The sequence below is a fragment of the Ictidomys tridecemlineatus genome, chromosome 12 (genome assembly GCF_052094955.1).
Source record: "Ictidomys tridecemlineatus isolate mIctTri1 chromosome 12, mIctTri1.hap1, whole genome shotgun sequence".
Lineage (NCBI taxonomy): Eukaryota > Metazoa > Chordata > Mammalia > Rodentia > Sciuridae > Ictidomys > Ictidomys tridecemlineatus.
In genome coordinates this window covers 72,036,805-72,063,185 of record NC_135488.1, presented here as the reverse complement: position 1 = coordinate 72,063,185, position 26,381 = coordinate 72,036,805, and the positions used below count along the sequence as shown (strand labels likewise).

The 26,381-nt window shown below is 33.6% G+C and overlaps 1 protein-coding gene across 1 annotated transcript in view; it reads left to right on the top strand.

Annotated features, from left to right (window-relative positions):
- Pex13 (peroxisomal biogenesis factor 13) overlaps positions 1-26,131 on the top strand; it is a 29,177-nt gene extending 3,046 nt beyond the window's left edge. Inside the window, exons 2-4 of the mRNA XM_005322040.5 lie at positions 14,843-15,537; positions 22,768-22,893; positions 24,919-26,131. Coding sequence (XP_005322097.2) covers positions 14,843-15,537; positions 22,768-22,893; positions 24,919-25,217 — 1,120 coding nt within the window. The 3' untranslated portion in view covers positions 25,218-26,131. The remainder of the gene's footprint in view (positions 1-14,842; positions 15,538-22,767; positions 22,894-24,918) is intronic.
- The last annotated feature ends 250 nt before the right edge of the window (positions 26,132-26,381 follow it).

Sequence of the window (26,381 nt, the reverse complement as noted above, 5' to 3'; positions counted from 1 at the left end):
TCAAACCCAGGGCCTTGCACATGCGAGGCGAGCGCTCTACCGCTGAGCCATTACTCCAGCCCCACTCAGATTTTTATTTGAAGAGTATTAAATTTTATGAATGCTTTTCTGTATCTGTTAAGATTATATGCATTTTTAAAATATAAAAATATTGCTTACTGTACTAACTTTCTAAAACTGAATTATCTTGCTTTTTGGATGAATTCTGATTAGTTATTGTTTTATGTGCAATCCTGAATTATTTTAAGACTTTTGTATATATGTTTCTAGGTGAAATTGAAATATTCTTTCTTTGTACTACTCTGGTTTCATTTCAGAATTTTACAGCCTGAGAAATGTATTCCTAATTTGTCATTTTTTTTATAGACAGATTATCTTCCCCTTTGTAGCTTTTAAGATTTTATATGCTAACTCTGATGTTATTATGCTGTATTGGGTAATAATATATAGACATATTTTTTCCTCCTCTACAGTGTTTAATCTTATTCATGTTTTTCTTTAATTCAGGAAAATTCTCATGAGTTACATCTTTAAATATTGTTTGGGCACAGTTTTTCCCCCATTTATTCTCCCACTAGACACTTATCAGAAATAGTTTCTGCTAAAAGTAACAATATCTTACTGTGCTTTGAACAATTAAAGACACTTACTGTTTGGTTAGCAAGAAACATAGGGATCTGCTGTCTCAACATTGTCACCAAGGGAACTGAACTTTTCCTGGCTTCCTTCTTTTCTGTCTGCTTTTTCTTGCTTCCTTAAAAAGAACCCAGCTCCCCTACCCCACCCCCAGCAGCTTTCAAGATTTTCTGTTTTGGGTTTTCAATTATACTTTATTGGGTTTCGGTATGGTTTTTCTTTGTATTATTCTGAGTGGTATTCGTAGGGATGCTTAAATCTGATTTTGATATTTTTCATTAATTTGAGAGAAGTTTCACCCATTGTCCCTTCAAATATTGCTTCTGTCTATTCTCTCTTTACTCCTTTAAATCAAATTACATATATATACCCTGTATTTCTTTATATACCTTGTAGGCTATTAAGCTAGTCATTGAGTTCATGTTTCAGAGGGATTTTTTGTTTGAGTTAGGTTTGGTTTTGAGGAGTGTTGTGTGTGTGTATGTATATATAGTGTTTAGTTTTAGATCCGTTTGATCTGGCTTTATGGTTTCTATGCTGAAAAATCCCAATATTGTCAATTTTTTTTATTAAACAGTTTTTTAAAGTCTCTAATTCCTTTTCTAGATTCCCTATAGAGCTCTTGTATTATCTGATATTGCTCTTCTAAAAAAACATAATTTTATCATAATGTAGGCCCAATTATTTTTTAATGGGAGATGGATGTCACATATAGATAGTTTTAAGTCAATTGAGGACTAGCAATAGTGTCTTCCTTCAGAGATTTTTTATTTTTGACCAAAATGGCTAGTCACTAGCAATCTAGATTTAATTTAATCCAATTAGGATTGAGCTGATTTGAAACTGGTTTTCTTACCAAGGCTAATTTATTTTCTGTTAGCCTTTTCACCCTTACTCCTAGCATATAGCCCTTTAAGGTCCCAGTCTGAAGTGTGAGAGTACTGTAGCCCTCCTCTTTAAGAGTTCTAAACTCTAGTTTATCCTCTTAACCCAGGGATTCTAACTAACACTGCCCAGTTTCTCATCCTATCAGCCATCTTCCTGAATTAGCCTTGGTCCCTGGAGAAACATCTCAAAATGTTGCTTTCTGGGTTTTTTCTTGTGGATCTTGACTGTAAAACTCCTCAGTGCCTGTTCACTAACACTTTACACACACATTTTTCTATCTTTTTCCTAGCTTTTCTACTTTTTTTTCAGTTGTAGTGTTAGTCTAATTACCTAGACTACCATTACTTCAAGTGAAATTCCCAAATTCTATAATTCTACTCTACTCCTTACAACTTTGTTTTTATAGCAACTAAACTTTTTTCTTGTTTCGTAGTTGCAAGATAGCTGCTGTTGCTGTGGGCATCATGTTTTAAGATTTCTAATAGATTTTTTTTCATTATTAAGATGCTTTTAATTCATATGAGTTTTTTCACAGATGATATTGCTTGCAGTGTTTATCTCTGTGATATATTTAAACATATCTAGAATCTTTGCTGAACTGTTAGTTTTTCCTTGAATGAATTTTTATTCTTGTTGATTTTTGTTGGCCTGATTTCTTGATTTTTTTAATCTCTTCATGTCTGTAGCATTTTTGATAAGCTCATTTTGAGTAGAATTTTAGAGTTCTGTTTTTTCTCTTCACATTTTCCTCTCTTGTCTAAATTTCTTGTTCCATCTACCTGTTCCATTAGCACCCACTCCCATAAAAATCTCAGGTTTGAAAACAATGGATTAGATTAAGAGTTAATAGTAGTTAACATGTTTCATATTCTCACTTGAGGATGTATCAGAGTCACTCTTTCTTAGGTCCATAACTTTATAAAAATTTTAAACGGTTGGCAGCAAATTTTATGACCTCTTTTTAGAAATGAAGGTGACATGTCTTATCTCCCAAGCCTCAGACAGTAAACTAGTTCCACTTGAGTGGAGTGTTTTCCTTTTTTATTATTTCCTAGTAACTGGAATTCTGTCACTGATTCCAGACCCAGAACTGAGTAGGCCTGTTGCTTTATCGTTTTTTCCTATATGCTTTTCTGTTGTGTTTCTGTTTCATAGATACATTTATCTTGTATTAAATCTAGATATGTCTGTTTTTCTATTTTCTTTATTATGGCTTCTAGTTTGGAGCAAAACTGTTAATTAAAGTCTGAATATACTGTTTGGCATCCACTGATCTTTGTTAAGTTTTGCTCCATTTTTTAAATGTTGGATTCAGTAAAAGAAAAAAAGTTAAGAGTTCTATTAGTTTGTTTACAATATCATTCAAGGCTGTTAATACATTAGCCTGGACTAGAAAATTACCATTTTAGAGTTACACATATATTATTTACTTAGGCAAAAATCATGAGTGGATGCTAAACCATCAGATGAACAATTGTTGGGAAATAGGATATTTGTGTGGAACCAAAGTATCATCCCATAGATTATATACTAATTAGAAAAGGAAAAATGTATTTTCATGGGAAAAAGTGATAGTTATCACCTTAAGCAGACAATCAAACTTAGTCTCACAAATAAAGAGGCAATCTGGCATTATGTGCCTCCTAATATGGTATAATATAAAGTAAACGTCACCCATGAATAATTCTTGCCAAAAAATTTGAACTTGATTGTAATCAAACCCTTGGGTAAATCCTTAGTCTAATAGAAATTATAGAGGGGGCTGGGGATGTGGCTCAAGCGGTAGCGCGCTCGCCTGGCATGCGTGCGGCCCGGGTTCGATCCTCAGCACCACATACAAACAACGATGTTGTGTCCGCCGAAAACTAAAAAATAAATATTAAAAAAAATTCTCAAAAAAAAAAAAGAAATTATAGAGGATAGAGGTACATGTTAACATTTTTGAGGAAACACAAATCTAGAATGGTAGGACATTCTAGGAAAAAAACTGGGTAGACTTTAAAAAAGTTAGGGACATTCTAAAAAAAATATTCTAGTTCACAAGAGAATGAGAAGATAAAACCAAATACAGTGCATAAACTAACAATTTTTGTTCATGAAAATAGTAAGAGACATTTCAATTCTTGCAGTTCAATAATAAAATAATAAGGCAAAAATAAAAAGGCTAATTTAGGCCAGGTAAACTGGCAGTTACCTGTGGCTTGGGAGGCTGAGGCAAGAGGATCTCAAGGCCAAAGCCAGCCTCAGCAATTTAGTAGACCCTAAACAACTTAGTGAGACCCTGTCTCAAAATAAAAAGGGCTAGAGGTGTACTCAAGTGGGTAAGCACCCCTGGGTTCAATCCTCAGTACCAAATATAAAAAATAAAATGTTTAATTTAAAATTGGGGGAAAAAATTGGGCAAAGTGTCTGAGTAGATACTATTCGATATTATTTTTCCAAGTAAGATTTTTAAATGGCAAGTAAACAGCTGAGCACAGTGGTGTATGCCTGTAATCCCAACTGCTTGGGAGGTTAAGATGGGAGGATCCTGAGTTTGAGGCTAGCCTTGGCAACATGGTGAGACTCCTTCTTGATAAATAAAAAATAAATAGTCGATAAACCCTGAAAAAGTGCTCAGCACCATTAGCTATCAGAGAAATGCAATCAAAACCACAGTGAGATACCATTTCTCACCCACTAGAATGGCAGTAATAATAAAAATAATAATAATAAAAAGTTTTGGCAAGGATAGATAGAACCATCATATTACTGTAAAACAGTGCAGTTTCTTGGGAACATAATCTGGCAGATCTTCCAAAGATTAAACACAGTGTTTACTGTAAGACCCAGAAATTTACTCCCAAGTATATGTACCCAAGTGGTATGAGAACATGTGTCCATACAAATCTCATATATAAATGAACAGAGTGTCATTATTCATGACAGTACAAATGTCCATCAACTCATGGATAATTATAATTTGGAAATAAAGAATAATGAGGTACAGATTGAATATCCCAAATCTATAGTTGAAAATAATGCAAAATCCAACTTTTTGAGTGCCGACATGATGACACAAGTAGAAAATTCCACACTTCCTCATATGATTGGTCACAGTCAAAATGCAGGTGCATTTGAAAGGTGTATAAAGTGCATATGAAACTTAAGTGAATTTCATGTTCAGACCTTAATCCCATCCCCAAGAAATCTCATTACATGTAGCAAATATTCCAAACTCCTCTGGTAAGGGATACTCAACTTGAAACTGATATAGGCTTTAATGTGATTGAAGCTTGGGAACATGGTAAGTGAAAAAAGCCATTCACAAAATACTACATGATACGTGGGTCCATTTACCATAGATCCTCATTATTTGTAGATCCCATATTTGCAACTTGTCCTAATCAGTGAAATTTATTTGTAAAGCCCACATTAATACTCTCAACACTCTGACAATCATCTCAACACTCTGACAATCATTTGTCAACATGCTTAGAGCAGAAAAAGACTGGAGTTATCATTCAAATGAAGTGAAACAAAACATCTTTCCAGTTCTTATTTCAACCCTCATGGTGTAAACAGGTGTCCATTTCACAGTCTGCTTAGCATGGGTTTTTCTTATTTTTTATGGTAATTTCACTGTTTAAAGTGCCCCAGAAGCAAAGTGCTGTTTAGTGTTCAAAGCACAAGAATACTGTGATATGCTAATGAAGAAATTACATGTGTTAAGAAAGCTTCATTCAGGCATGAGTTTACAGGTATTGGTTATGAGTTCTTAATGAGTTGACAATATACATTAAGATGCCTTTAAACAGAATGTTTTGATTGGTTGATAAAAATGTGACCTGAAATTTTCTGTAACCCCAAACTTTTGTTTAATGAACACAGAATTTCTTTTTAATGTAATGAAAATGTTCCAGAAGTAAATATGATAGTATATTCACAGTGGTGTGCAACTAAAAACCATTGGACTTTATGCTTTAGAATTTTATGATAAGTGAATTTAATCTCAAAGCTCTTTATTATAAATAAAGACATTTGGAAGAAATGGATAAATTTTGACTGTAATTGGATAATAGATGATATAAAATTATTAATGTGTGTGATATAAAACTATGGTTAATTTTCAATGACAGGATGATAATAGTATGATTTTGTATAAAATGTCTTTCTTTATTAGGAAATGTTTGTTGAGGTATTGGGAAATGTATCAAGTCTCGAATTTCATATGATTCCAGAATTTGTTTAAGACAAGAATGAGAGAGGGGCTGGGGATGTGGCTCAAGCGGTAGCGCGCTCGCCTGACATGCGTGCGGCCCGGGTTCGATCCTCAGCACCACATACAAACAAAGATGTTGTGTCCACCGAAAACTAAACAATAAAACATTAAAAATTCTCTCTCTCTCTCTCTCTCCTCTCTCTCTCTCTCTTTAAAAAAAAAATGAGAGAGAAGTAAATATGGCAAAATCATAGAACTACATAGAAAATGTGTGTATGTATTCTTTAAAATTTTTAAATAAGAAGTTGAGTGGAGAAGACTTTGAACACTCGGCATTGAAACATATCATTTGTTCTTCTAAGTCATAGACCTGCTTAGTGTTATTGTGCTGGTTATAAGAGAAAACAAGAATGTACCATGAATGCTAAATGCACTTATTATGCTATAAAAAGAACATTAAAGCCAGGAAAAAGCAAGAGAAAAGCTTTTTTTTTTCCTTATTGAATGTTTAAATTTAATTTCCTATTATTTTTGAATAAGATATTTATTGAAAATTATGAAACAGTACAAGACTATGTGAGAAAAAATCTATATCAATCGTCTATGTGATATGTGCATTAAGTATTACTAATGAGAAAACCCACCATAATTTTTGCCAGTGTCTATTATATCCTAATCAGATAATATACAATATTTAGAATGAAACACATTTGGAGGAAGAGAACATCATCCAGAACCTAAAATTATTGCTATAATTCTTCACATACATCTGACAGACAAGCAAAATAGAGCCTCACACACAAAGACATTAGATTACATAAATAGAAAGAAAACCAGATTTATAATGATTCTAAATAATGGGATTACTATACAGACTTTAAAGTAAATATGTTTAATATATTAAAGACAATGAAAAGAAAGGATCTTAGGAGAGAATTAGAAGTTATTAAACAGAAAAGGATATTCTAAAACAAAAAATATAAACAAAATTAAAATTCAAAATTAAACTTACTGGGTTTGACAACAGATTAGATACTACTATAGAGAAAATTCGTAACATTGAACACTGCTACTGCTGCTTCATATGTGTTCTGTGCTACTGAGAGTCTGTGGACTTGCTGCTGTTTCCCAAAGGACATACTAGCAGTTCACAATAAGATATGAAACTTGTTTCAGAATGTAGCTTTAACATTAAGCCCTCTATTTAGTTCAACTAGCATTTTCTTAATAGCAAAACTATCTATGAAAAAAGGATTTGTTGATTTACATTTTGTTGTAAACTCTTTATCTTATTGAAGATTGACCCTGGAAGTAACAATGGACTAGAGTATAGTTGGAAAGAGAATATCTAGAAGCACAAAGAGACAAAAGAATGGAAACATAGAAAGGAAGGAAAGAGATTTGGGGTATTAGTGAAGGTATAATTTAGAAAAAATAAAAGTATTTTTATAACTACTAAAGCAGTTTTTCTCACAGTATATGGATTGCCAATCATTATTTTTATGAAACACCAAAAAATAGCACTGTTAAATTATTTAAACAATCTTATTTTCCATATTTTTCTCATTATAGATTCACACAACTGGTTCACAAACTTAAAACTGGTCTACAGACTACAGTTTGAATGGCATGGTACTAAAAGAATTGAATTCATGATTTAAATCTTTCCCACAAAGAAAATTGTAAATCTAGAAGACTTCACTGATGAAGTTTACAAACTTTTCTGCAATATTAAAAAAGGAAATATTTAACTCCCCAACTTTTTAATTTTTTTAATATTTATTTTTTTGTTGTGGGTGGACACAATATCTTTATTTCATTTTTTTAATTTGGTGCTGAGGTTTGAACCCAGTGCCTCTCATGTGCTAGGCAAGAACTCTACCACTGAGCCACACACCAGCACCCAATTCTTTTTTTTTTTTTTAAGAAGCCAGTATAACCCTAATACCCAAATTGTACAAAAACATTACAACAAAAGAAAATTATAGGATATTGGACTTCAAGCCAAAATTAATCAGAATAGACAAAAAAGATTATACTGAGAAAGAGAACAATTCAACAAGAAGATATAACAGTAGTCTTTATGTCCCAAACGTTGGCGGACCTAATCACATAAAAAAAGACACTACTTGAATTAAAGACCCAGATAGACCCCAGGGCAGTAATACTGTGTAATTTCAGCACACCTTTCACCAATAAATAGAACATGCAGACATATTATTCAGTACAGAGTTAGATATTAAGACCTAAAAATTACTATGAATCAAATTGACTTAATAGACATCTATAGAATATTTCATCTAATAACAGCTGAAAACACTTTCTTCTCAGCTGCTTGTGGAACTCTCTCCAAAATAGATCATATTTTAGGCCACAAAGCAAGTTTTAGAAAATACTTTTAAAATGTTATAATCCCTTGCATCTTATCTGATCATAATGCAATGAAATTAAAAATAAATACCAGGAAAAAACGTGCAGAAATCTTGAAAACAGAGATTGAACAGTATCCTTTTGGATGAATGATGAATGGGTGATAGAAGAAATCAGGGAAGAGATTATAAATTCTTCACATCAAAGAAGAATAGTGGTAAAACATACCAGAATCCCTGGCACTCATGAAGGCACTTCTGAGAGGAAAATTTATAGCTATGAGTGCATATATGAGAAAATTAGAAATATGTCAAATAAACAACCTAATGACAAATCTCAAGGTCATTGAAAAACAAGCACAAACCAATTGCAAAACCAGTTAAAGGAAGGAAATATCTAAGGTCAGAGCCAGAATCAATGAAATAGAGGATTAAAAAAAGTATGCAAAGGAGCAGTGAAACAAAGAGTTGGTTCTTTGGAAAGATAAATAAAATTAATAAGCCCTTGGCCAAAAGAAAAAAGACCAAAATTAATAAAATTAGAAATGAAAAAGGAGAAATCACCACAAACATACAGAAATCCAGAGGATCATTAGGAACTAGTTTGAAAACTTACACTCCAGTTAATTGGAAAGCCTACAAGAAATGGATACATTTCTAGACGTGTATAACCTTGCCAAAATTGAATCAAGAGGACATTGAAAGCCTAAACAGACCAATAACTAGCAGTGAGATAGAAATAGTAATAAATAACTTCCAAAATACAAGAGCCCAGGACCAGATGAATTCTCAGTATAATTCTACAGATTTTAACTCAAGAGGACATTGAAAGCCTAAACAGACCAATAACTAGCAGTGAGATAGAAATAGTAATAAATAACTTCCAAAATACAAGAGCCCAGGACCAGATGAATTCTCAGTATAATTCTACAGATTTTAACTAAGAATTAATTCCAATTTTTCTTGAATTATTCCAAGAACTAGAAAGGGATGGAATACTTCCAGTATTACCCTTATACCAAACTACATAAGGACACATAAAAGAAAACTATCAACAATATCCCTCATGAACTTAGATGCAAGAATTCTTAATAAATATTAATTAGCAAATCGTATTCAACAAATGATATGATTGTACATCATGATCATGTTAGTTTTATCCCAAGGATGCAAGAATGGTTTAACATATAAAAATCAATAAATGTAATTCACCATATAAATAGAATCACCATCATCTTTTTTTTTCTTTTTTTTTATTGGTTGTTCAAAACATTACATAGTTCTTGATATATCATATTTCACACTTTGATTCAAGTGGGTTATGAACTCCCATTTTTACCCCATATACAGATTGCAGAATCACATCAGTTACACTTCCATTGATTTACATATTGACATTCTCATGTCTGTTGTATTCTGTTGCCTTTCCTATCCTCTACTATCCCCTCTCCCCTCCCTTCCCCTCCCCTCTTCTCTCTCTACCCCCTCTACTGTAATTCATTTCTTCCCCTTGTATTTTTTTCCCTTTCCCCTCACTTCCTCTTGTATGTAATTTTGTATACCCCTGAGGGTCTCCTTCCTTTTCCATGCAATTTCCTTTCTCCCTTTCCCTCCCACCTCTCATCCCTGTTTAATGTCAGTCTTCTTCTCATGCTCTTCTTCCTTACTCTGTTCTTAGTTACTCTCCTTATATCAAAGAAGATATTTGGCATTTGTTTTTAGGGATTGGCTAGCTTCACTTAGCATAATCTGCTCTAATGCCATCCATTTCCCTCCAAATTCTATGATTTTGTCATTTTTTTAATGCAGAGTAATACTCCATTGTGTATAAATGCCACATTTTTTTAATCCATTCATCTATTGAAGGGCATCTAGGTTGCTTCCACAGTCTTGCTATTGTGAATTGTGCTGCTATGAACATCAATGTAGCAGTGTCCCTGTAGCATGCTCTTTTTAGGTCTTTAGGGAATAGACCCACAAGGGGAATAGCTGGGTCAAATGGTGGTTCCATTCCCAGCTTTCCAAGAAATCTCCATACTGCTTTCCAAATTGGCTGCACCAATTTGCAGTCCCACCAACAATGTACAAGTGTACCCTTTTCCCCACATCCTTGCCAGCACTTGTTGTTGTTTGACTTCATAATGGCTGCCAATCTTACTGGAGTGAGATGGTATCTTAGGGTGGTTTTGATTTGCATTTCTCTGACTGCTAGAGATGGTGAGCATTTTTTCATGTACTTGTTGATTGATTGTAGTCCTCCTCTGAGAAGTGTCTGTTCAGGTCCTTGGCCCATTTGTTGATTGGGTTATTTGTTATCTTATTGTCTAATTTTTTGAGTTCTTTATATACTCTGGATATTAGGGCTCTATCTGAAGTGTGAGGAGTAAAGATTTGTTCCCATGATGTAGGCTCCCTATTTACCTCTCTAATTGTTTCTTTTGCTGAGAAACAATTTAGTTTGAGTAAGTCCCATTTGTTGATTCTAGATATTAACTCTTGTGCTATGGGTGTCCTATTGAGGAATTTGGAGCCCGACCCCACAGTATGTAGGTCTTAGCCAACTTTTTCTTCTATCAGATGCCGTGTCTCTAATTTGATATCAAGCTCCTTGATCCATTTTGAGTTAACTTTTGTGCATGGCGAGAGAAAGGGATTCAGTTTCATTTTGTTGCATATGGATTTCCAGTTTTCCCAGCACCATTTGTTGAAGATGCTATCCTTCCTCCATTGCATGCTTTTAGCCCCTTTATCAATTATAAGAAAGTTGTAGTTTTGTGGGTTGGTTTCTGTGTCCTCTATTCTGTACCATTGGTCCACCCGCCTGTTTTGGTACCAGTACCATGCTGTTTTTGTTACTATTGCTCTGTAGTATAGTTTGAAGTCTGGTATCGCTATACCACCTGATTCACACTTCCTGCTTAGCATTGTTTTTGCTATTCTGGATCTTTTATTTTTCCATATGAATTTCATGATTGCTTTTTCTATTTCTACAATAAATGGCCTTGGGATTTTGATTGGCATTGCATTAAACCTATAGAGAACTTTGGGTAATATTGCCATTTTGATGATGTTAGTTCTTCCTATCCATGAACAGGGTATATTTTTCCATCTTCTAAGATCTTCTTCAATTTCTCTCTTAAGGGTTCTGTAGTTTTCATTGTATAAGTCTTTCACCTCTTTTGTTAGGTTGATTCCCAAGTATTTTATGAATCACCATCATCTTAATGGTACAGAGAAAGCCTTTGACAAAATTCAGTTCCCATTCATGATTTAAAAAAATCGGAAATTAGGCATGAAAGTAACTTATTTCAACATCATAAAGGCTAGATACAACATACCTACATTGAATATCATACTAAAAGGGAAAAAAACTGAAAGAATTTCCTTTAAAATTTGGAACAGGATAAGGATGTCCACTCTCACCACTCCTATTCAATATAGTATAAGAAATACTAGCCAGAGCAAATTAGACAAAAGAAGCAAATTTTAAGAAACAAATAAAAATGGGAAAGGAGGAAGTCAAATTATCACTATTTGCAGATGAATCTCTACTTAAAGGAACTAAAAAGTTCCATCAGAAGACTGTTAGAGTTAAATCAGCAAAGTGGCAGATTACAAAATTAACATACAAACTCGTTAGCTTCCCTAAATAATAAGGAATCTGCTGAGAAAGAAATCAGGAAAATAATCCCATTTACAGTAGCCTCAAAAAATAAATAAAATACCCAGAAATAAATTTAACCAAGTGAAACATCTTTATAATGAAAACTATAGAACATTGAAGAAAGAAATTGAAGACAACATAAGAAGATGGAAAGACCTCCTCTGTTCATGAACAGGCAGAATTAATATTGCTAAAATGGACACATTACTAAAAACAATAAACAGATTAAATGCAGTCCCCATCAAAATGCCAATGATATTCTTCACAGAACTTGGAAAAAGTCCTAACATTTATTTGGAAGAATAAAAGAATCCTAGCCAAAGCAGTTCTCAGCCAATAAAACAATGCCGGAAGCTATCACAATATCTGATTTCAAATTTCACTACAGAGCTATACTAACAAAAAACTGCATGGCACTGGCATAAAACAGACACTGGTTCAGAATAAAAGACATAGACAAATGCACATATCTACAGGCATTTGATCTTTCACAAAGGTGCCAAAGGCCTTTTAAACAAATAACACTAGGAAAACTGGTTATCCCTATGTGGAAGAATGAGACTTGATTCTTATCTCTCACCCTGCACAATAGTTATTAACTCAAAGTGGACCAGGGACCTCAGAATTAGGCCATAACCATGCAGCTGCTGGAGAAAACATAGTGTCAACACCCTAACATAAGGGCAGGCAATGACTTTCTCAGACCGCTAAAGCTGAGGAAATAATTTTAAGAGTTAAGAAGTGGATTGGCATAAAATTTAAAAGTTTCTGCACAGCAAAGGAAACAAGAATGTGAAGAGAGAACTTACAAAATGGGAGAAAATCCTGCTAGCTACTATTCTAAAGAATTAGTAAACTATAGCAATACATGCGTATCCAAGTGTATAACAACACAATTCACAATAGCCAAACTATGGAATGAGCCTCTGTGTCTGTCCAGGTCCAAACAAAGTCCAGCAATACAGTGTAGCCCATTTGGTTTTACTTCAGGAACATAGGGTGTCTTTTACATTTGTATAGTAATGTAATATACCATGTTAGGAGAATAAAAGCTAAACATCACATAGTCATTTTGAGAGATGCTGGGAAATCATCTCATTAAATCGTTAAATGATTTCCCAGCATCTCTCAAGATGACTGTGGTCATCCTTATACAAAATACATGTATGAAGATTTGAATTTGGGACCAACATATCTTATAAACAAACAGAGATATGAAAATTTGTGGTATATATGTGTATTAAGAATTGTAATACAAAAAAGAGTACATGTATAATGGCAAAAAAAATAGTGTTCATTCATAGTAAAAAAAAATAGCAATAGAAAACTACTAAATTTCTTTTTTAAAAAACTACAGCAGACATCATAATTTATGATAACATTGAAAACTCTCCCTTTGAAGTCAGAATGAAACAAGGATGTAAGTCAAACCTGTAAAATTGAAAGCCAGGTACAGTGGTGCATGCCTAAACTCCAAGCTACTTGGGAGGCTAAAACAGGAAAATTGCAAGTTTGAGGCCAACCTGAGTAACCTAGCCAAGCCCCTGTCTCAAAATAAAATAAAGGAGCCTAGAGATGTACATGTAGCTCTGTGGGAGAGACTTGCCTAAGTCACTACCACAGAGCTAAGCCAGGCAACTAAGCCAGGCAACCCCCAGTACAAAAATAAATAGAGAGAGAGAGAGAGAGAGAGAGAGAGAGATAGGCAGACACGTGTGTGTGTGTGTGTGTGTGTGTGTGTGTGTGTGTGTGTGTATATATATATATATATAAAATAAAAAAGGAAATTATAAATCTATCATTATTCATATGTGATGTGACTTCAGATATTCTAGAAAATATAAAAGGATCCAAAACAAAGGTGCTAGATACAAGGACCATATATTTGAAAATTCATTTTTCTATATAACAGCAACTAAATGATTTTAGAAAGATACCATTTATAATAGCATCAAAAAAGCAAATATTTAGAAACAAATCTTTAAAAACTTTTACATAGTAAACACTAAAATATTATTGAGACTTAAAGTTATTTTTAAAACATTGAGAAACATCTTTAAAAGACTTCAGTAATATAGTTTTCATGATATTTGTGGTTGAAACATTTAATATTATAATGATGTTGAATTCATCTCAGATTAACCTGTTGATTTCATATAATCTCTAACAGCATCTCAATAGGCTTTGGTGGGAGGGATGTAGAACTTGAAGCTCTGATTGTAAAATTTATATGGAAGTGCAAAGGCTCAAATGGCCAAAACAATTCTGGAGATGAACAATGTGGGAGACGTTCTTTTATTGGATATTAAAACCTATTATTAAGAGCTGGGATTATGGCTCAGCGGGAGAGCACTCGTGCAAGGACCTGAGTTCGATCCTCAGCACCACATAAAAATAATAAAGATATTGTGTCCAACTACAACTAAAAAATAAATATATTTTAAAACCTATTATTAAACTATAATAATTAAGATAGTATCATTTTGGTACAAGGATGGACAAATATTTGTTTGTAACTAATCTTAAGAAATGGGTGAGAGTCTTAAGAAGGCACAGATTGAAGATAATAATGTCAGAATAACTGAACAGGAAAATAAAGTTTGGTCAGCCTCTTTTAAATTTGTTTTGGCAATGAGATTCTTAGCATCTGGCTATTAGAGACTAATCCTTAAATTTGTCCCCCTACTTTACATTCCAAGACTATCAGTGGACAACCTATAGCCACAAATAGTACCAAATCCTATACATACCTATGATAAAGTTAAATTTATAAATTAAGGACAGTAAGGGCTTAACAATAAATAATAATTAGAAGAGGAATTTTAACAATATATTATAATGTGAATGTGGTCTCTTTCTTTGTTTCTCAAAATATTGTACTATACTGATCACCATTGACTGCTGATAACTGAAACTATAGACAGCAAAATCACAGATAAAGGGTAACTACTCCCTAAAACATCCTTACGTAGAATCTGTCATAACACTGCTTATTAAACAAATATATAGAAGATGTTTAATAGTTACTTTGAATTTAATTTATTGTGTGCTTAAGTAACTGTTTTCAATAATTCTTGGTTTTAGATCTGCTGACTTGGGTCCTGCTTTATTGACAAGACCTGGACAACCAACACTTACCAGAGTGCCCCCACCTATTCTTCCAAGGCCATCACAGCAGACAGGAAGCAGCAGTGTGAACACTTTCAGACCTGCATACAGTTCATTTTCGTCTGGATATGGCACCTATGGAAATTCATTTTATGGAAGCTATAGTCCTTATAGTTATGGATATAATGGGTTGGGCTATAACCGCCTCCGTGTAGATGATCTTCCACCCAGTAGATTTGTTCAGCAAGCTGAAGAAAGCAGCAGAGGTGCATTTCAGTCCATTGAAAGTATTGTACATGCCTTTGCCTCTGTCAGTATGATGATGGATGCTACTTTTTCAGCTGTCTATAACAGTTTTAGGGCTGTATTGGATGTAGCAAATCACTTCTCCCGATTAAAAATACACTTTACAAAGGTTTTTTCAGCTTTTGCATTAGTTAGGACTATAAGATATCTTTATAGACGGTTACAGTGGATGATGGGTTTAAGAAGAGGCTCTGAGAATGAGGACCTGTGGGCAGAAAGTGAAGGAACTGTGGCTTGTCTTGGTGCAGAGGACCAAGCAGCTAACTCAGCAAAATCTTGGCCAATATTTTTGTTTTTTGCTGTTATCCTCGGAGGTCCTTATCTCATCTGGAAACTTTTATCTACCCACAGTGATGAAGTAACAGGTAAGAATAAGGGAACAGATTCAGACAACCATATAATTTATTTATTTATTTAATTTTTTTTTTGTTTCAACAGGGCAATGATAATGCAAACTTTAGTACATTTACACAAAGTGTACTACACAACAGTAACAAGGAGCCAATACTCCATGCAAGAATATTGACAAAATCATTAACAAATCAGGGAATTATGCTGAATACAAAAGTCAACTTCGAAAAAATACACATTGCAGGATTTAACTCATACAAATTCTTGAAATGACAAAATTATACGAAGAAAAAGCAAATTAGTGATCACCAGGGTTTAGATAGGGGTTGTTTTTTTGTTTTTTTGTTTTTTGTTTTTTTTTTTAATTTTGTTTTTTTTATTGGTTGTTCACAACATTACAAAGCTCTTGACATATCATATTTCATACATTAGATTGAAGTGGGTTATGAATTCCCAATTTTACCCCAAATGCAGATTGCAGAATTACGTCGGTTACACATCCACAATTTTACATAATGCCCTATTAGTAATTGTTGTATTCTGCTACCTTTCCTATCCCCTACTGTCCCCCCTCCCCTCCCCTCCCATCTTCTCTCTCTACCCCATGTATTGTAATTCATTTCCCTCCTTGTTTATTTTCACATTCCCCTCACAACCTCTTATATGTAATTTGTATAGCGATGAGGGTCTCCCTTCATTTCCATGCAATTTCCCTTTTCTCTCCCTTTCCCTCCCATCTCATGTCTCTGTTTAATGTTAATCTTTTCTTCCTGCTCTTCCTCCCTGCTCTGTTCATAGTTGCTCTCATTATATCAAAGAAGACATTTGGTATTTGTTTTTTAGGGATTGGCTAGCTTCACTAAGCATAATCTGCTCTAGTGCCGTCCATTTCCCTGCAAATTCTATGATTTTGTCATTTTTTATTGCTGCATAGTACTCCATTGTGTATAGATGCCACATTTTTTTTATCCATTCATCTATTGAAGGGCATCTGGGTTGGTTCCACAGTCTAGCTATTGTGAATTGTGCTGCTGTGAACATCGATGTGGCAGTATCCCTGTAGCATGCTCTTTTAAGGTCTTCAGGGAATAGTCTGAGAAGGGCAATAGCAGGGTCAAATGGTGGTTCCATTCCCAGCTTTCCCAGGAATCTCCAAACTGCTTTCCAAATTGGCCGCACCAATTTGCAGTCCCACCAGCAATGTACAAGTGTACCCTTTTCTCCACATCCTCGTCAGCACTTGTTGTTGTTTGACTTCATAGTGGCTGCCAATCTTACTGGAGTGAGATGGTATCTAAGGGTGGTTTTGATTTGCATTTCTCTGACAGCTAGAGATACAACCATATAATTTAGATTTGTTAAATTAACATTCTTTTTATTCATTTGTATTTACTTTTTGATCTAGTTATTTTCCATTAAGAACTTCAAAATTAGAAAAGGAATGTCACAAAGACAAATTTGCCAATTTAGTATTAGTTCAGTTTAACATACATTTCCTAAATACTATTTACAAGGAACTGAACTTGGTACTGTGGAGGATACAAAAGATGCATAGGGCATAATCCCTATTTTTCTAAAACTTTTTGGGAGGGAAATGATTAAGATACATATACAGTAACTGGAGTTGTGGCTCAGTGGTAGACCTCGCTTCGCATGTGACAGGGTTCGATCCTCGGTACCACATAAATAAATAGAGATATTGTGTTCAAATACAACTAAAAATTTTTTTAAAAAAAGATACATATACAGGTAATTATAATGAGACAAAGTGTAGTAGGGATTAGGACAGTTAAGGAGAAATATAAAGTTTCTCGAGCCTCTTTTTATATGCAGCATACATAGGTATTTTCTGTATTATAATCTCATTATTTCAAAAATCCAAAAGTAAGACTTATTCTCATTTTACAAGTGGCAAAACTGAGGTTCAGAGAAATCACCTGTCCAAGGTCACATCTTTAATAAGGCAGAACCAGAAAGAAAACCCAAGCTGCTTGACTATTAAGTCCATGTTCTATGAACTGTTACAAAGTGCTAGAAAAGTGAAGGTAATATTTTTGGCCCTACTATCTAGGAAGAAATGGCATTTGCCTTAGGTTTTTGAAAGATAGATAACATTTCATCCGTTAGTAAGGAAAGGGGGAATGGGGGTCAGCAGATATAGCTCAGTGAGAGAGTGCATGCCTAGCTTGCATGAGGCCCTGGATTCAATCCCCATTACCACACACACACAAAATAGGTGGGGTTAAAATACTGTCAAAGCAGATGGAACAGCTTGTAAAAGGCACATAGGCAGAAAATAAGAGATTTGTTATGCAGCTGTCGTGTATTAGCTGTCCTATTCATCCTTGAATAGAAGGATGCTAAGAAATAAGGTTGAGAAATTATGTTGAAGCTTAGTGGAAGATCTTACTTCATTTGGGGTTTATTGGTAGTTTTTTGTTTCTTTGTTTTTTGTTTTATTTTGTTGGTTGAAGTCTAAACTGAGCAACTTATAGCAAATCTCTGTCTCAAAATAAAAAATAAAAGAAGGGCTGGGGATGTGGTTTAGTGGAAGAGCACTTGCCTGGCATTTTCAAGGCTCTGGATTCAATCCCAGTGCCACTAAAAAATAAAAGATGAATTTTTGAAAAATCCTGCCCTTGTGGCAATCTAATGATAGGAGACAGTAAACAAATAAAATTTATAGTAAACCAGAAGGTAATAAGTGCTATAGGAAAAAATAATAATTATAAAGCAGGCAAGAATATTTGGGAGTATCAGGAGGAAGAAGAGAGGTTACATTGCTACATATAGTCAGAAGAGGGTTCCCTGAAGGAGGCGAGGGAATAAGTCCTACAGCTATTTGAGAGAAAAGTGTTTGAGGCATAGTGAGCAGCAAAATTGCAAAGGTATTTAAGTGACAGTGTGCCTGGCCCAACAGGTGAACAGTAAGGTCAGCATATTGGTAACAAAATGAGAGTCGGAAGAGGCAAGGGGGGAAGAATACAGGGGTTGGACTTAATGAGTTTGATGTGTCAATGGAGCATTTAAGTGGAACTTGAGAAAGTTTCAGAGAGCAGTTTAAAAGGCAGGATAGGATCTTAGGAAAGAAGTAAAAAATAAGATATATGAGTCATGTACATAGAAGTGATAGAAGAAGGGGCTGGAATTGTGGCTCAGTGGTAGAGCGCTCACCTAGTACATGTGAGGACCGGGGTTCCATCCTCAGTACCACATAAAAACAAATTAAAAAATAAAGATTTAAAAAAAAAAAAAGAAATGATAGAAGAAATAGTAAGTGGGTTATATTACAATGGTAAAAAAAATAAGAAAGAAGAGAAGATGTTTTAGTGAGCTTTTTTGCTATTGTGACCAAGATACCTGACAAGAACAATTTTAGAGGAGGAAAAATTTATTTGGTGCCCATGTCCACAGGTGGTCAGCTCCATAGCTCTGGGCCAAAGAAGAGACAACACATCATGGCAGAAGAGTGTGGTGGAGGAAAGCAGCTCAGGATATGTTACCAGGAAACTTAGCTTTCCTCACCAGGACAAAACATAAACTCTAAAGCCATGCCCCCAATGACCTACTTCCTCTAGCCATACCCTTGCCCACCAGCAGTTACCACCCAGTTAATCCTTATCAGTGGATTAATGAATTGATTAAGTTAAGGCTCTTATAACCCAAACATTTCACCTTTTAATCCTTTTGCATTGTCTCACATATGAGCTTTTGGGAGACACCTCATACTAAACCATAACTGAGGGTAAGATGGAAATCACCAAGAACAAAATTAGAACCATGTTATTGCTGCATTATAAAACCAAAAGTGGAAGGAGGAAGTTTTAAGATCAGGAAGAAAGATCATGAATGATATCAAGTGCTATAATAAGAATGAGAACTGAAAAAAGATCATTAGATTTGGTAGTTGGAGGACATCAAGCTCCAGCAGGTAGTTTTGGTAGAGTGGAAAAAATGGAAACTTTTTTTTATTTTATATATATGTATAGATAGATAGGGTTTTTTTTTCTTTAGTTGTCAGTGGACCTTTATTTTATGCAATGCTGAGAATCGGACTCAGTGCCTCAAACATGCTAGGCCCAAGATGGAAACTTTTGAAGGGCAGAAGGGGTAAATAAACTCAGTAGGCATGATGGTCCAAACCTGTAATCCCGATGGCTCAGGAGGCTGAAACAGGAGGATCGTAAATTCAAAGCCAGCCTCAGCAAAAGTGAGGCACTAAGCAACTCAGTAAGACCCTTTCTCTAAAATACAAAATAGGACTAGAGATGTGGCTCAGTGGTTGAGTGCCCCTGAGTTCAAGCCCCAGTACCCAAAATAAATAAATAAATAAACTCAAATTTTAAAAGGAAAGATGAACAGTGAATAGAAGAGAAGAATAGTTTGTCAATGTAGTTATTTTCAGCTTTTTGTTTTGTCTTTTAGGAATTTAAAGTTAGATCTGAAGTATGTTTTTAGGGTAAAAGAAGTCAGTAGAGAAGGAGTGATTAGAGATCAAGAAGAGACAGAGGATGAAAAAGCCTTTTATAGGAGGTAGAAGAGAATATGATCTAGATCTAAGGAAACAGGTAAAAAGCAGGGGCAAAAGAAGAGGAAATGGGTCATGATACAAAGAGATTTTTGTAAATGAAATGGAGGAAACTTGGGTCCTATGACTTTGCCTACTTAGAAGAGGGGTCTGCAAATTATGGCCTATGGACCAAATCTTGCCTGCTCCTGTTTTTGTATAGCACATAAGTTAAGAATTTTTTTATATTTTTTCAATAATTGGAAGAAATTTAAAGAAATATTTTTAAATCGAAAAATTTCTGATTTGACAATGATTTGAAATTCAAATCTTAGCACATATTGAGTAAAGTTTTATCGTTAACAGCCATACTCATTGTATATATTGTTATGGCTGCTTTTTGTGTTAGATTTGTTAAATTAACATTCTTTTTATTCATTTGTATTTACTTTTTGATCTAGTTATTTTCTAGTTATATGAGCAGAGTTGAGTAGTTTTCACAGAGACCATCTGTGATACTCTCATTGCTTCATATTCTTTTCTGTATATTACAGATCTTCCTAATTAGTTACAACTTGATAGCATGTAGAGTGCCACATATATTGTTACAACACAAAATTTTTTCACAAATTTTTTACTTGACACATAAGAAAAGTAGATTTTGATGTCATGTATTTATGGATTATTTTGTTATTGAATTAGATGGTAAAGCACTACTTATTATGCAGTGACACTCTAGCTTTTTAAAATAAATATAATGTACATCATTACCAGACTGAGCACTATTCACAAAATCAACACTCAGAAACAGTAGGAACTTTACAAATAGAAATCTGTTATCATAGCAAATTTCCTTACCCTCCCCCACAAAAAAGGAAAAGGAAAATGAGGCTGCAATTAAAATAACTTTCTGAAAAGTTCATTTGTTAGCCAATCAGGAAAAGCTGTTTACTGATGGTGATTACAACTGCCAAGAAATATGTCCAGAAAAAGTTAACGTTAAAGACTTACTTGCTTTCAGTAGGAACAACTTCTTGAAGAGTTAATAGCATTTGGAACAGCATAGCCAACTTAAAGCAAATGAAGGACTGAGGCTATAGCTCAGTAGTAGAGTATGCGTTTAGCATGTACAAGGCCCTGGGTCTAATCTCCAGCACTTAGAAAACAAGAAAGTGCAAGTTATTTGAATGTTTTTCCTTAACTTGTAATGACCGGATAGATGCTGATAGTGCTGAGTTTTTTGTTATTTTGTTTTTCTTGTTTGTTTGTTTGTTTGTTTGTTTGTTTTGAGGAATATGAATGAATTTGAAGTGACTTAGCCTCAGTGAATATTATGTGGTGTAACTACAGGCAAAAATAGTTGAATTAAAACACTAATTCAACTGAGGTGGAATCTACTAAGATGTATTGCACTTGATGGTGTGAAAATATAGGTGGAGCAGAAGGCAGATTATCTGGACAAAATTTATAGCAGGGATATTGCAGAAAATATTTGAACTTATCAGGTATTATTGAATAAATAGTATCAAGTTAAAATTTATTTACTTTTATGATATAACTATTATTAGTTATGTAAATTTTTCATATGGAGAAACTGAAGATTCTGACTTTACCTACTATACAGCAGTTCAGAAGCTTAACAGGGGTTGTTTTATTTACTTATTTTTTAATTGAGGCCAAGGTTGAAATTTTCCTAAACAAAACCATCCTCAGTCACCATTATTAAACATAAATGGCTTTAACAATAAACTTTTGCTATTAACTTATAATATTCTTAATGAATTAAACATAAACCATAAAATAGAATAGTACCTGTGTGTAAAAACTTACACTGGAGTAAAGTTATTTTGACAGTGCTCACATTATTTGAATTACAAATAATGTCACTGCTTTATACATCTCCCAGACTGTCAGAAATTAAAATAAGAAGTGATATCTCAATTCACACACAAATTTGCAGCAGATAGATTTTCCAAACTCAAACTACAATGCCTGAAGTAACTTTTAGACTTCCAATGCAAAGAAAAATTCCATATTTAGGAATCCATTTAACTGTGTAATTGAGGAGCTTGCACTTAGTCTTTATTCATAAAGTGATTAATCTGCAATGTAATGACTTGGTAAAAGGCAAAATCAAGGGAAGAATTTGACAGAATTATATTCTAGACTATAATCTCCCAAATAATACATATGTTTAATTAAAACCACATGCTCATGAATGAATCGGTTTCAGGATTTGGCAGTACCTATTGTGTGAAAAGACACTGACAAAGATGAAATGCCTAAAATCTCATTTAATGTAGCATTAACAAATGAATATTGCAGTCTAGTCCAAATGAAGCAAAATACTACCCTCACCCCAAAATATTCCATCTGTCTTAGTAGTAGAATTATATTACCCCCTTCCAAAAAGAAAGAAAACTCATTATTACAATTTTGGATTTCATTATAACATTCTGTATTTCCTTTTGGCCTGCAAAATCTAAAAGTCTTAAAGCAAGGAGGCTAGAATTTTCAACTTAACAAAAAGGATAAAGTTCATAAGAAATAGCCTAGTGAATACACTGTTTAGTTAACATAGCATTCACTATAAAATTTATTTGGGAATGAAAGACTTTTTTCTTGGTAAATGAATTTATGCAATTTATATTTATGCAATTATAAGCCATAGACAGTAAAAGATCTACATTTTCCTTTTGCATGTTTTACTAACTTAAATTCTTAATTTGGCTTATAGACAACATCAACTGGGCAAATGGTGAGGATGACCATGTAGTTGCTAGAGCAGAATATGATTTTGCTGCTGTATCCGAAGAAGAAATTTCTTTCCGTGCTGGTGATATGCTAAACTTAGCTCTCAAAGGTAAAAAATCATGAATGAATTGGAATCACATCTGAATTTTTAGTATTTATAAATATAGTATTAGAAACAGCAACAAAGGATCTTGTTCATGTTAGTTAATTTTGAGGTAGCTACTGGAATTTCTCTTTTGTATCATTTTTTCACCTTCCAAATCTGAAGAAGTCAGGAGAAATGCCCCACCACTCTGTTCCAATAATATTTCATTGACATGGTTTTTTGTAAACTCAAAACATTTGAATTACAAATTCTTTTAATCCCCACACAACAGTATGAATTAAGGACTAAATGTAGCAAATCCAGTAAGCCAAAGGAAATATTTAATATCTTTTAAAGGTCTCTGTCCTTTGGTTTTCATTATTTGAATAGTGTTTAATTCAGAAACTCCATCATGAGTTGGGCATGGTGGTGCATTTCTACAATCTCAGCCACTCGGGAGGCTAAGCCAAAGGATCACAAATTCAAGGCCAACCAGCACAACTTATCAAGACCCTGTCTCAAAACTTTTTAATAAAAAGAGCAGGGTTCTAGTTTAGTGGTAGAGTGCTTGCATAGAATGTATAAGACATTGGGATCAATCCCCAATACCACAAAAAAAGGAAAAAGAAACTCTATCATGAGTATCCTAAGAATTATCATTATAAAGTATTTGAGAACCTCAGCAATAAATTCATACATATCTCAGATTTATTTTTGGACCAGGTCACTAATAGTTTTTAATGACTTCTCAGACAAAATGATCTTTTCCTTCACTTTTCTTCAGGAAGAACAACCAGGATTTTCGTGAATTTATTTCTTAAAAATGTGTGTGTTTGGGGCTGGGGTTATGGCTTAGCAGTAGAGCGCTCGCCTAGCACATATGAGGCACTGTGTTCGATCCTCAGTACCACATAAAAATTAATAAATAAAGGTATTGGGTACAACTACAACTAAAAAATTTTTTTCAAAAAAGTGTTTGTGGGGACTTCACGATTATTACAGAAAGTCACCTTTGTTATCCTAACCCTATTTTACAAGTGAGGAAACATAGAATGAGTTAATTGTCTAGTACAGAAAGCTAAAATTTGGTAGAGCTGGATTATGAGTCTGAGTTTGTCGGACTTAGAGCCTATGCTTTTAACCACTCTGGCTAACTTTTCCATATATAAGTATATATTAAGGGAAACTTTCTTTGCTGCTTACTAAAACTAAGTCATTCTTTACATGGGAAAAAGAATACCTTCAATGTTCAAATTTTTCTCATCTTTAAAATTAATTTTCACTATCTTCAGGATTAGTTATCACAATCACATGGAATGAGTTTATATTTGGGCCAAAAGTTACATAAGGAAAACTGACTGCATAAAATTGTATGTGTCTTTAAAAACCAGTGTTGTTGGCATGTCCCTGAATTACTAGCTACTCAGGAGACTGAAGCAGGAGGGTCACTTGGTCACTTGAGACTAGAAGTTTAGGACCAGCCTGGCCAACATAGTGCGATCCTATCTCTTTAAAAGAGAGAAAGTATACATTTACTTTCTAATCTTGCCCCTAATTTACCCAAATGAGTAAAAGAATTAGATATTCCTTAGATTCAAATTTAATAAAAAAGACACTGATGTTTTTAGATTTTTGAGAGAACTGAATCTGCTTACACTATAAGTAGACCTGCTGAGATTAACTTTTACTGTTTTATTCTTCAAGTCAAAAAGAATTAGTAGAAAATAAAAAAATACAAAATATAGGAATGGACTTAAAGTGAGGCATAGTGATGTGTGCCTGTAGGCCCAGTCAGAAACCTAAAGCAAGAGGATTGCTTGAGCCTGAAGTTTGAGGCCAGCCTAGGTAACATAGTGAGACCTTGTCTTGGGGAAGAAAAAAAAAATCCTGAACTGATAAACCTACTCAGCATTTGATTTTGAATATACATGCATGTACTATTTGTTCAGATGTTATTTATAAAATTGCAATATAGATTTTATTTAATATTTACCATTAATATTGTTGGATATCCAAAGTATAATTACAAAATTGTCTTTTTTCCATCAGAACAACAACCCAAAGTGCGTGGTTGGCTTCTGGCTAGTCTTGATGGTCAAACAACAGGACTTATACCTGCGAATTATGTCAAAATTCTTGGTAAAAGAAGAGGTAGAAAAACGGTGGAATCAAGTAAAATTTCTAAGCAGCAACAATCTTTTACCAACCCAACACTAATTAAAGGAGCCACGGCTGCCGATTCTTTGGATGAACAGGAAGCTGCCTTTGAATCTGTTTTTGTTGAAACTAATAAGGTTCCGAGTGCACCTGATTCCACAGGGAAAAGTGGAGATAAACAAGATCTTTGATATCTTTCATATTTGAGTGCAGTTGAACAATACTTTGGAATTCTTTTTAAAATTATTTCTTACAAAAAATTAATCTACAATTGAAGGAAAATATTTGTTATTATCTATTCCAGGTGTTTTGCTGCTAGAAATTATTAAAAGTTCTAAATGGGAATTATTAAAGTTCTATGTATTTTACACTAGTTGGTCGAGTGACCTGGTTATACTTTACAATTTATTGGACCATGAGGTGGGCTTTTAAGATTATGGAAAGCTTGTCATTTTCATCATATTTAAATCCTAAATTTATTTGAAAAATAAGACTGATGAATTATAGAATGCATGGTTTACAACATAAGGGATCATTAGTGCTTCTAAAAGTTCTAGATTAATTGAAATCTTTAGAAATTGGGTGATAACAAATATGAAAACAGACAAAAAGTCTAATGGTTTATACTCTTAGTAAACTGAATAATAAAAATTTTCTGATCTGTGTTTTATCCAGTGTTAGGTTTACTTTATGTAGTAGTATGTTTTTACCCACAGTTGACATTATCTTTTCTTGTATTTATAAAAATTCAACTTGAAAAGGTCATTAGAAGCTTAATGAAGGAAATGGTTCTACAATGATAGAGTATAATTCTTATCTTTGCAATACAACTAGTTTTCATTCTGGATAAATCAAAATATATGAAAGATTTACATTTTTCTCCAACAAAGACTCAAGTCTTTTGAGTTTGTACTTAATGATATGATCAGTTCTAATAGTAATGATTTTTAATCTTTTCATATAGTCTCTGCTTCTACCTAGTGCAGAAATTTCATATTCTGGATGTTCATTAACACTGAAAATGTGTCATATTGACTATGCATTTCTTTTAGATTTAGTTTTTACTCCTGAAACTATAAATAAAATATTCATTTGCCATTTAGAATGTAATAGTACTATTTGTTTGTTTTATGCTTAATAATGATCTTAAACAAGTTTTAGTATACTGAATATTTCCCCATAAAATTGGAAAATTCATACACTTGCTGTGATCGTACTACAGATTAATACTATCAGGAATATAGGTATGCAAGAATACATTTATAAATATTGTCAAGAACAATTTTTATAAAAATTGTGATTTAGTATTTTTATCTTTCTTATAGATTTGTGTTTTTCAAACAAGTAACTCAAGA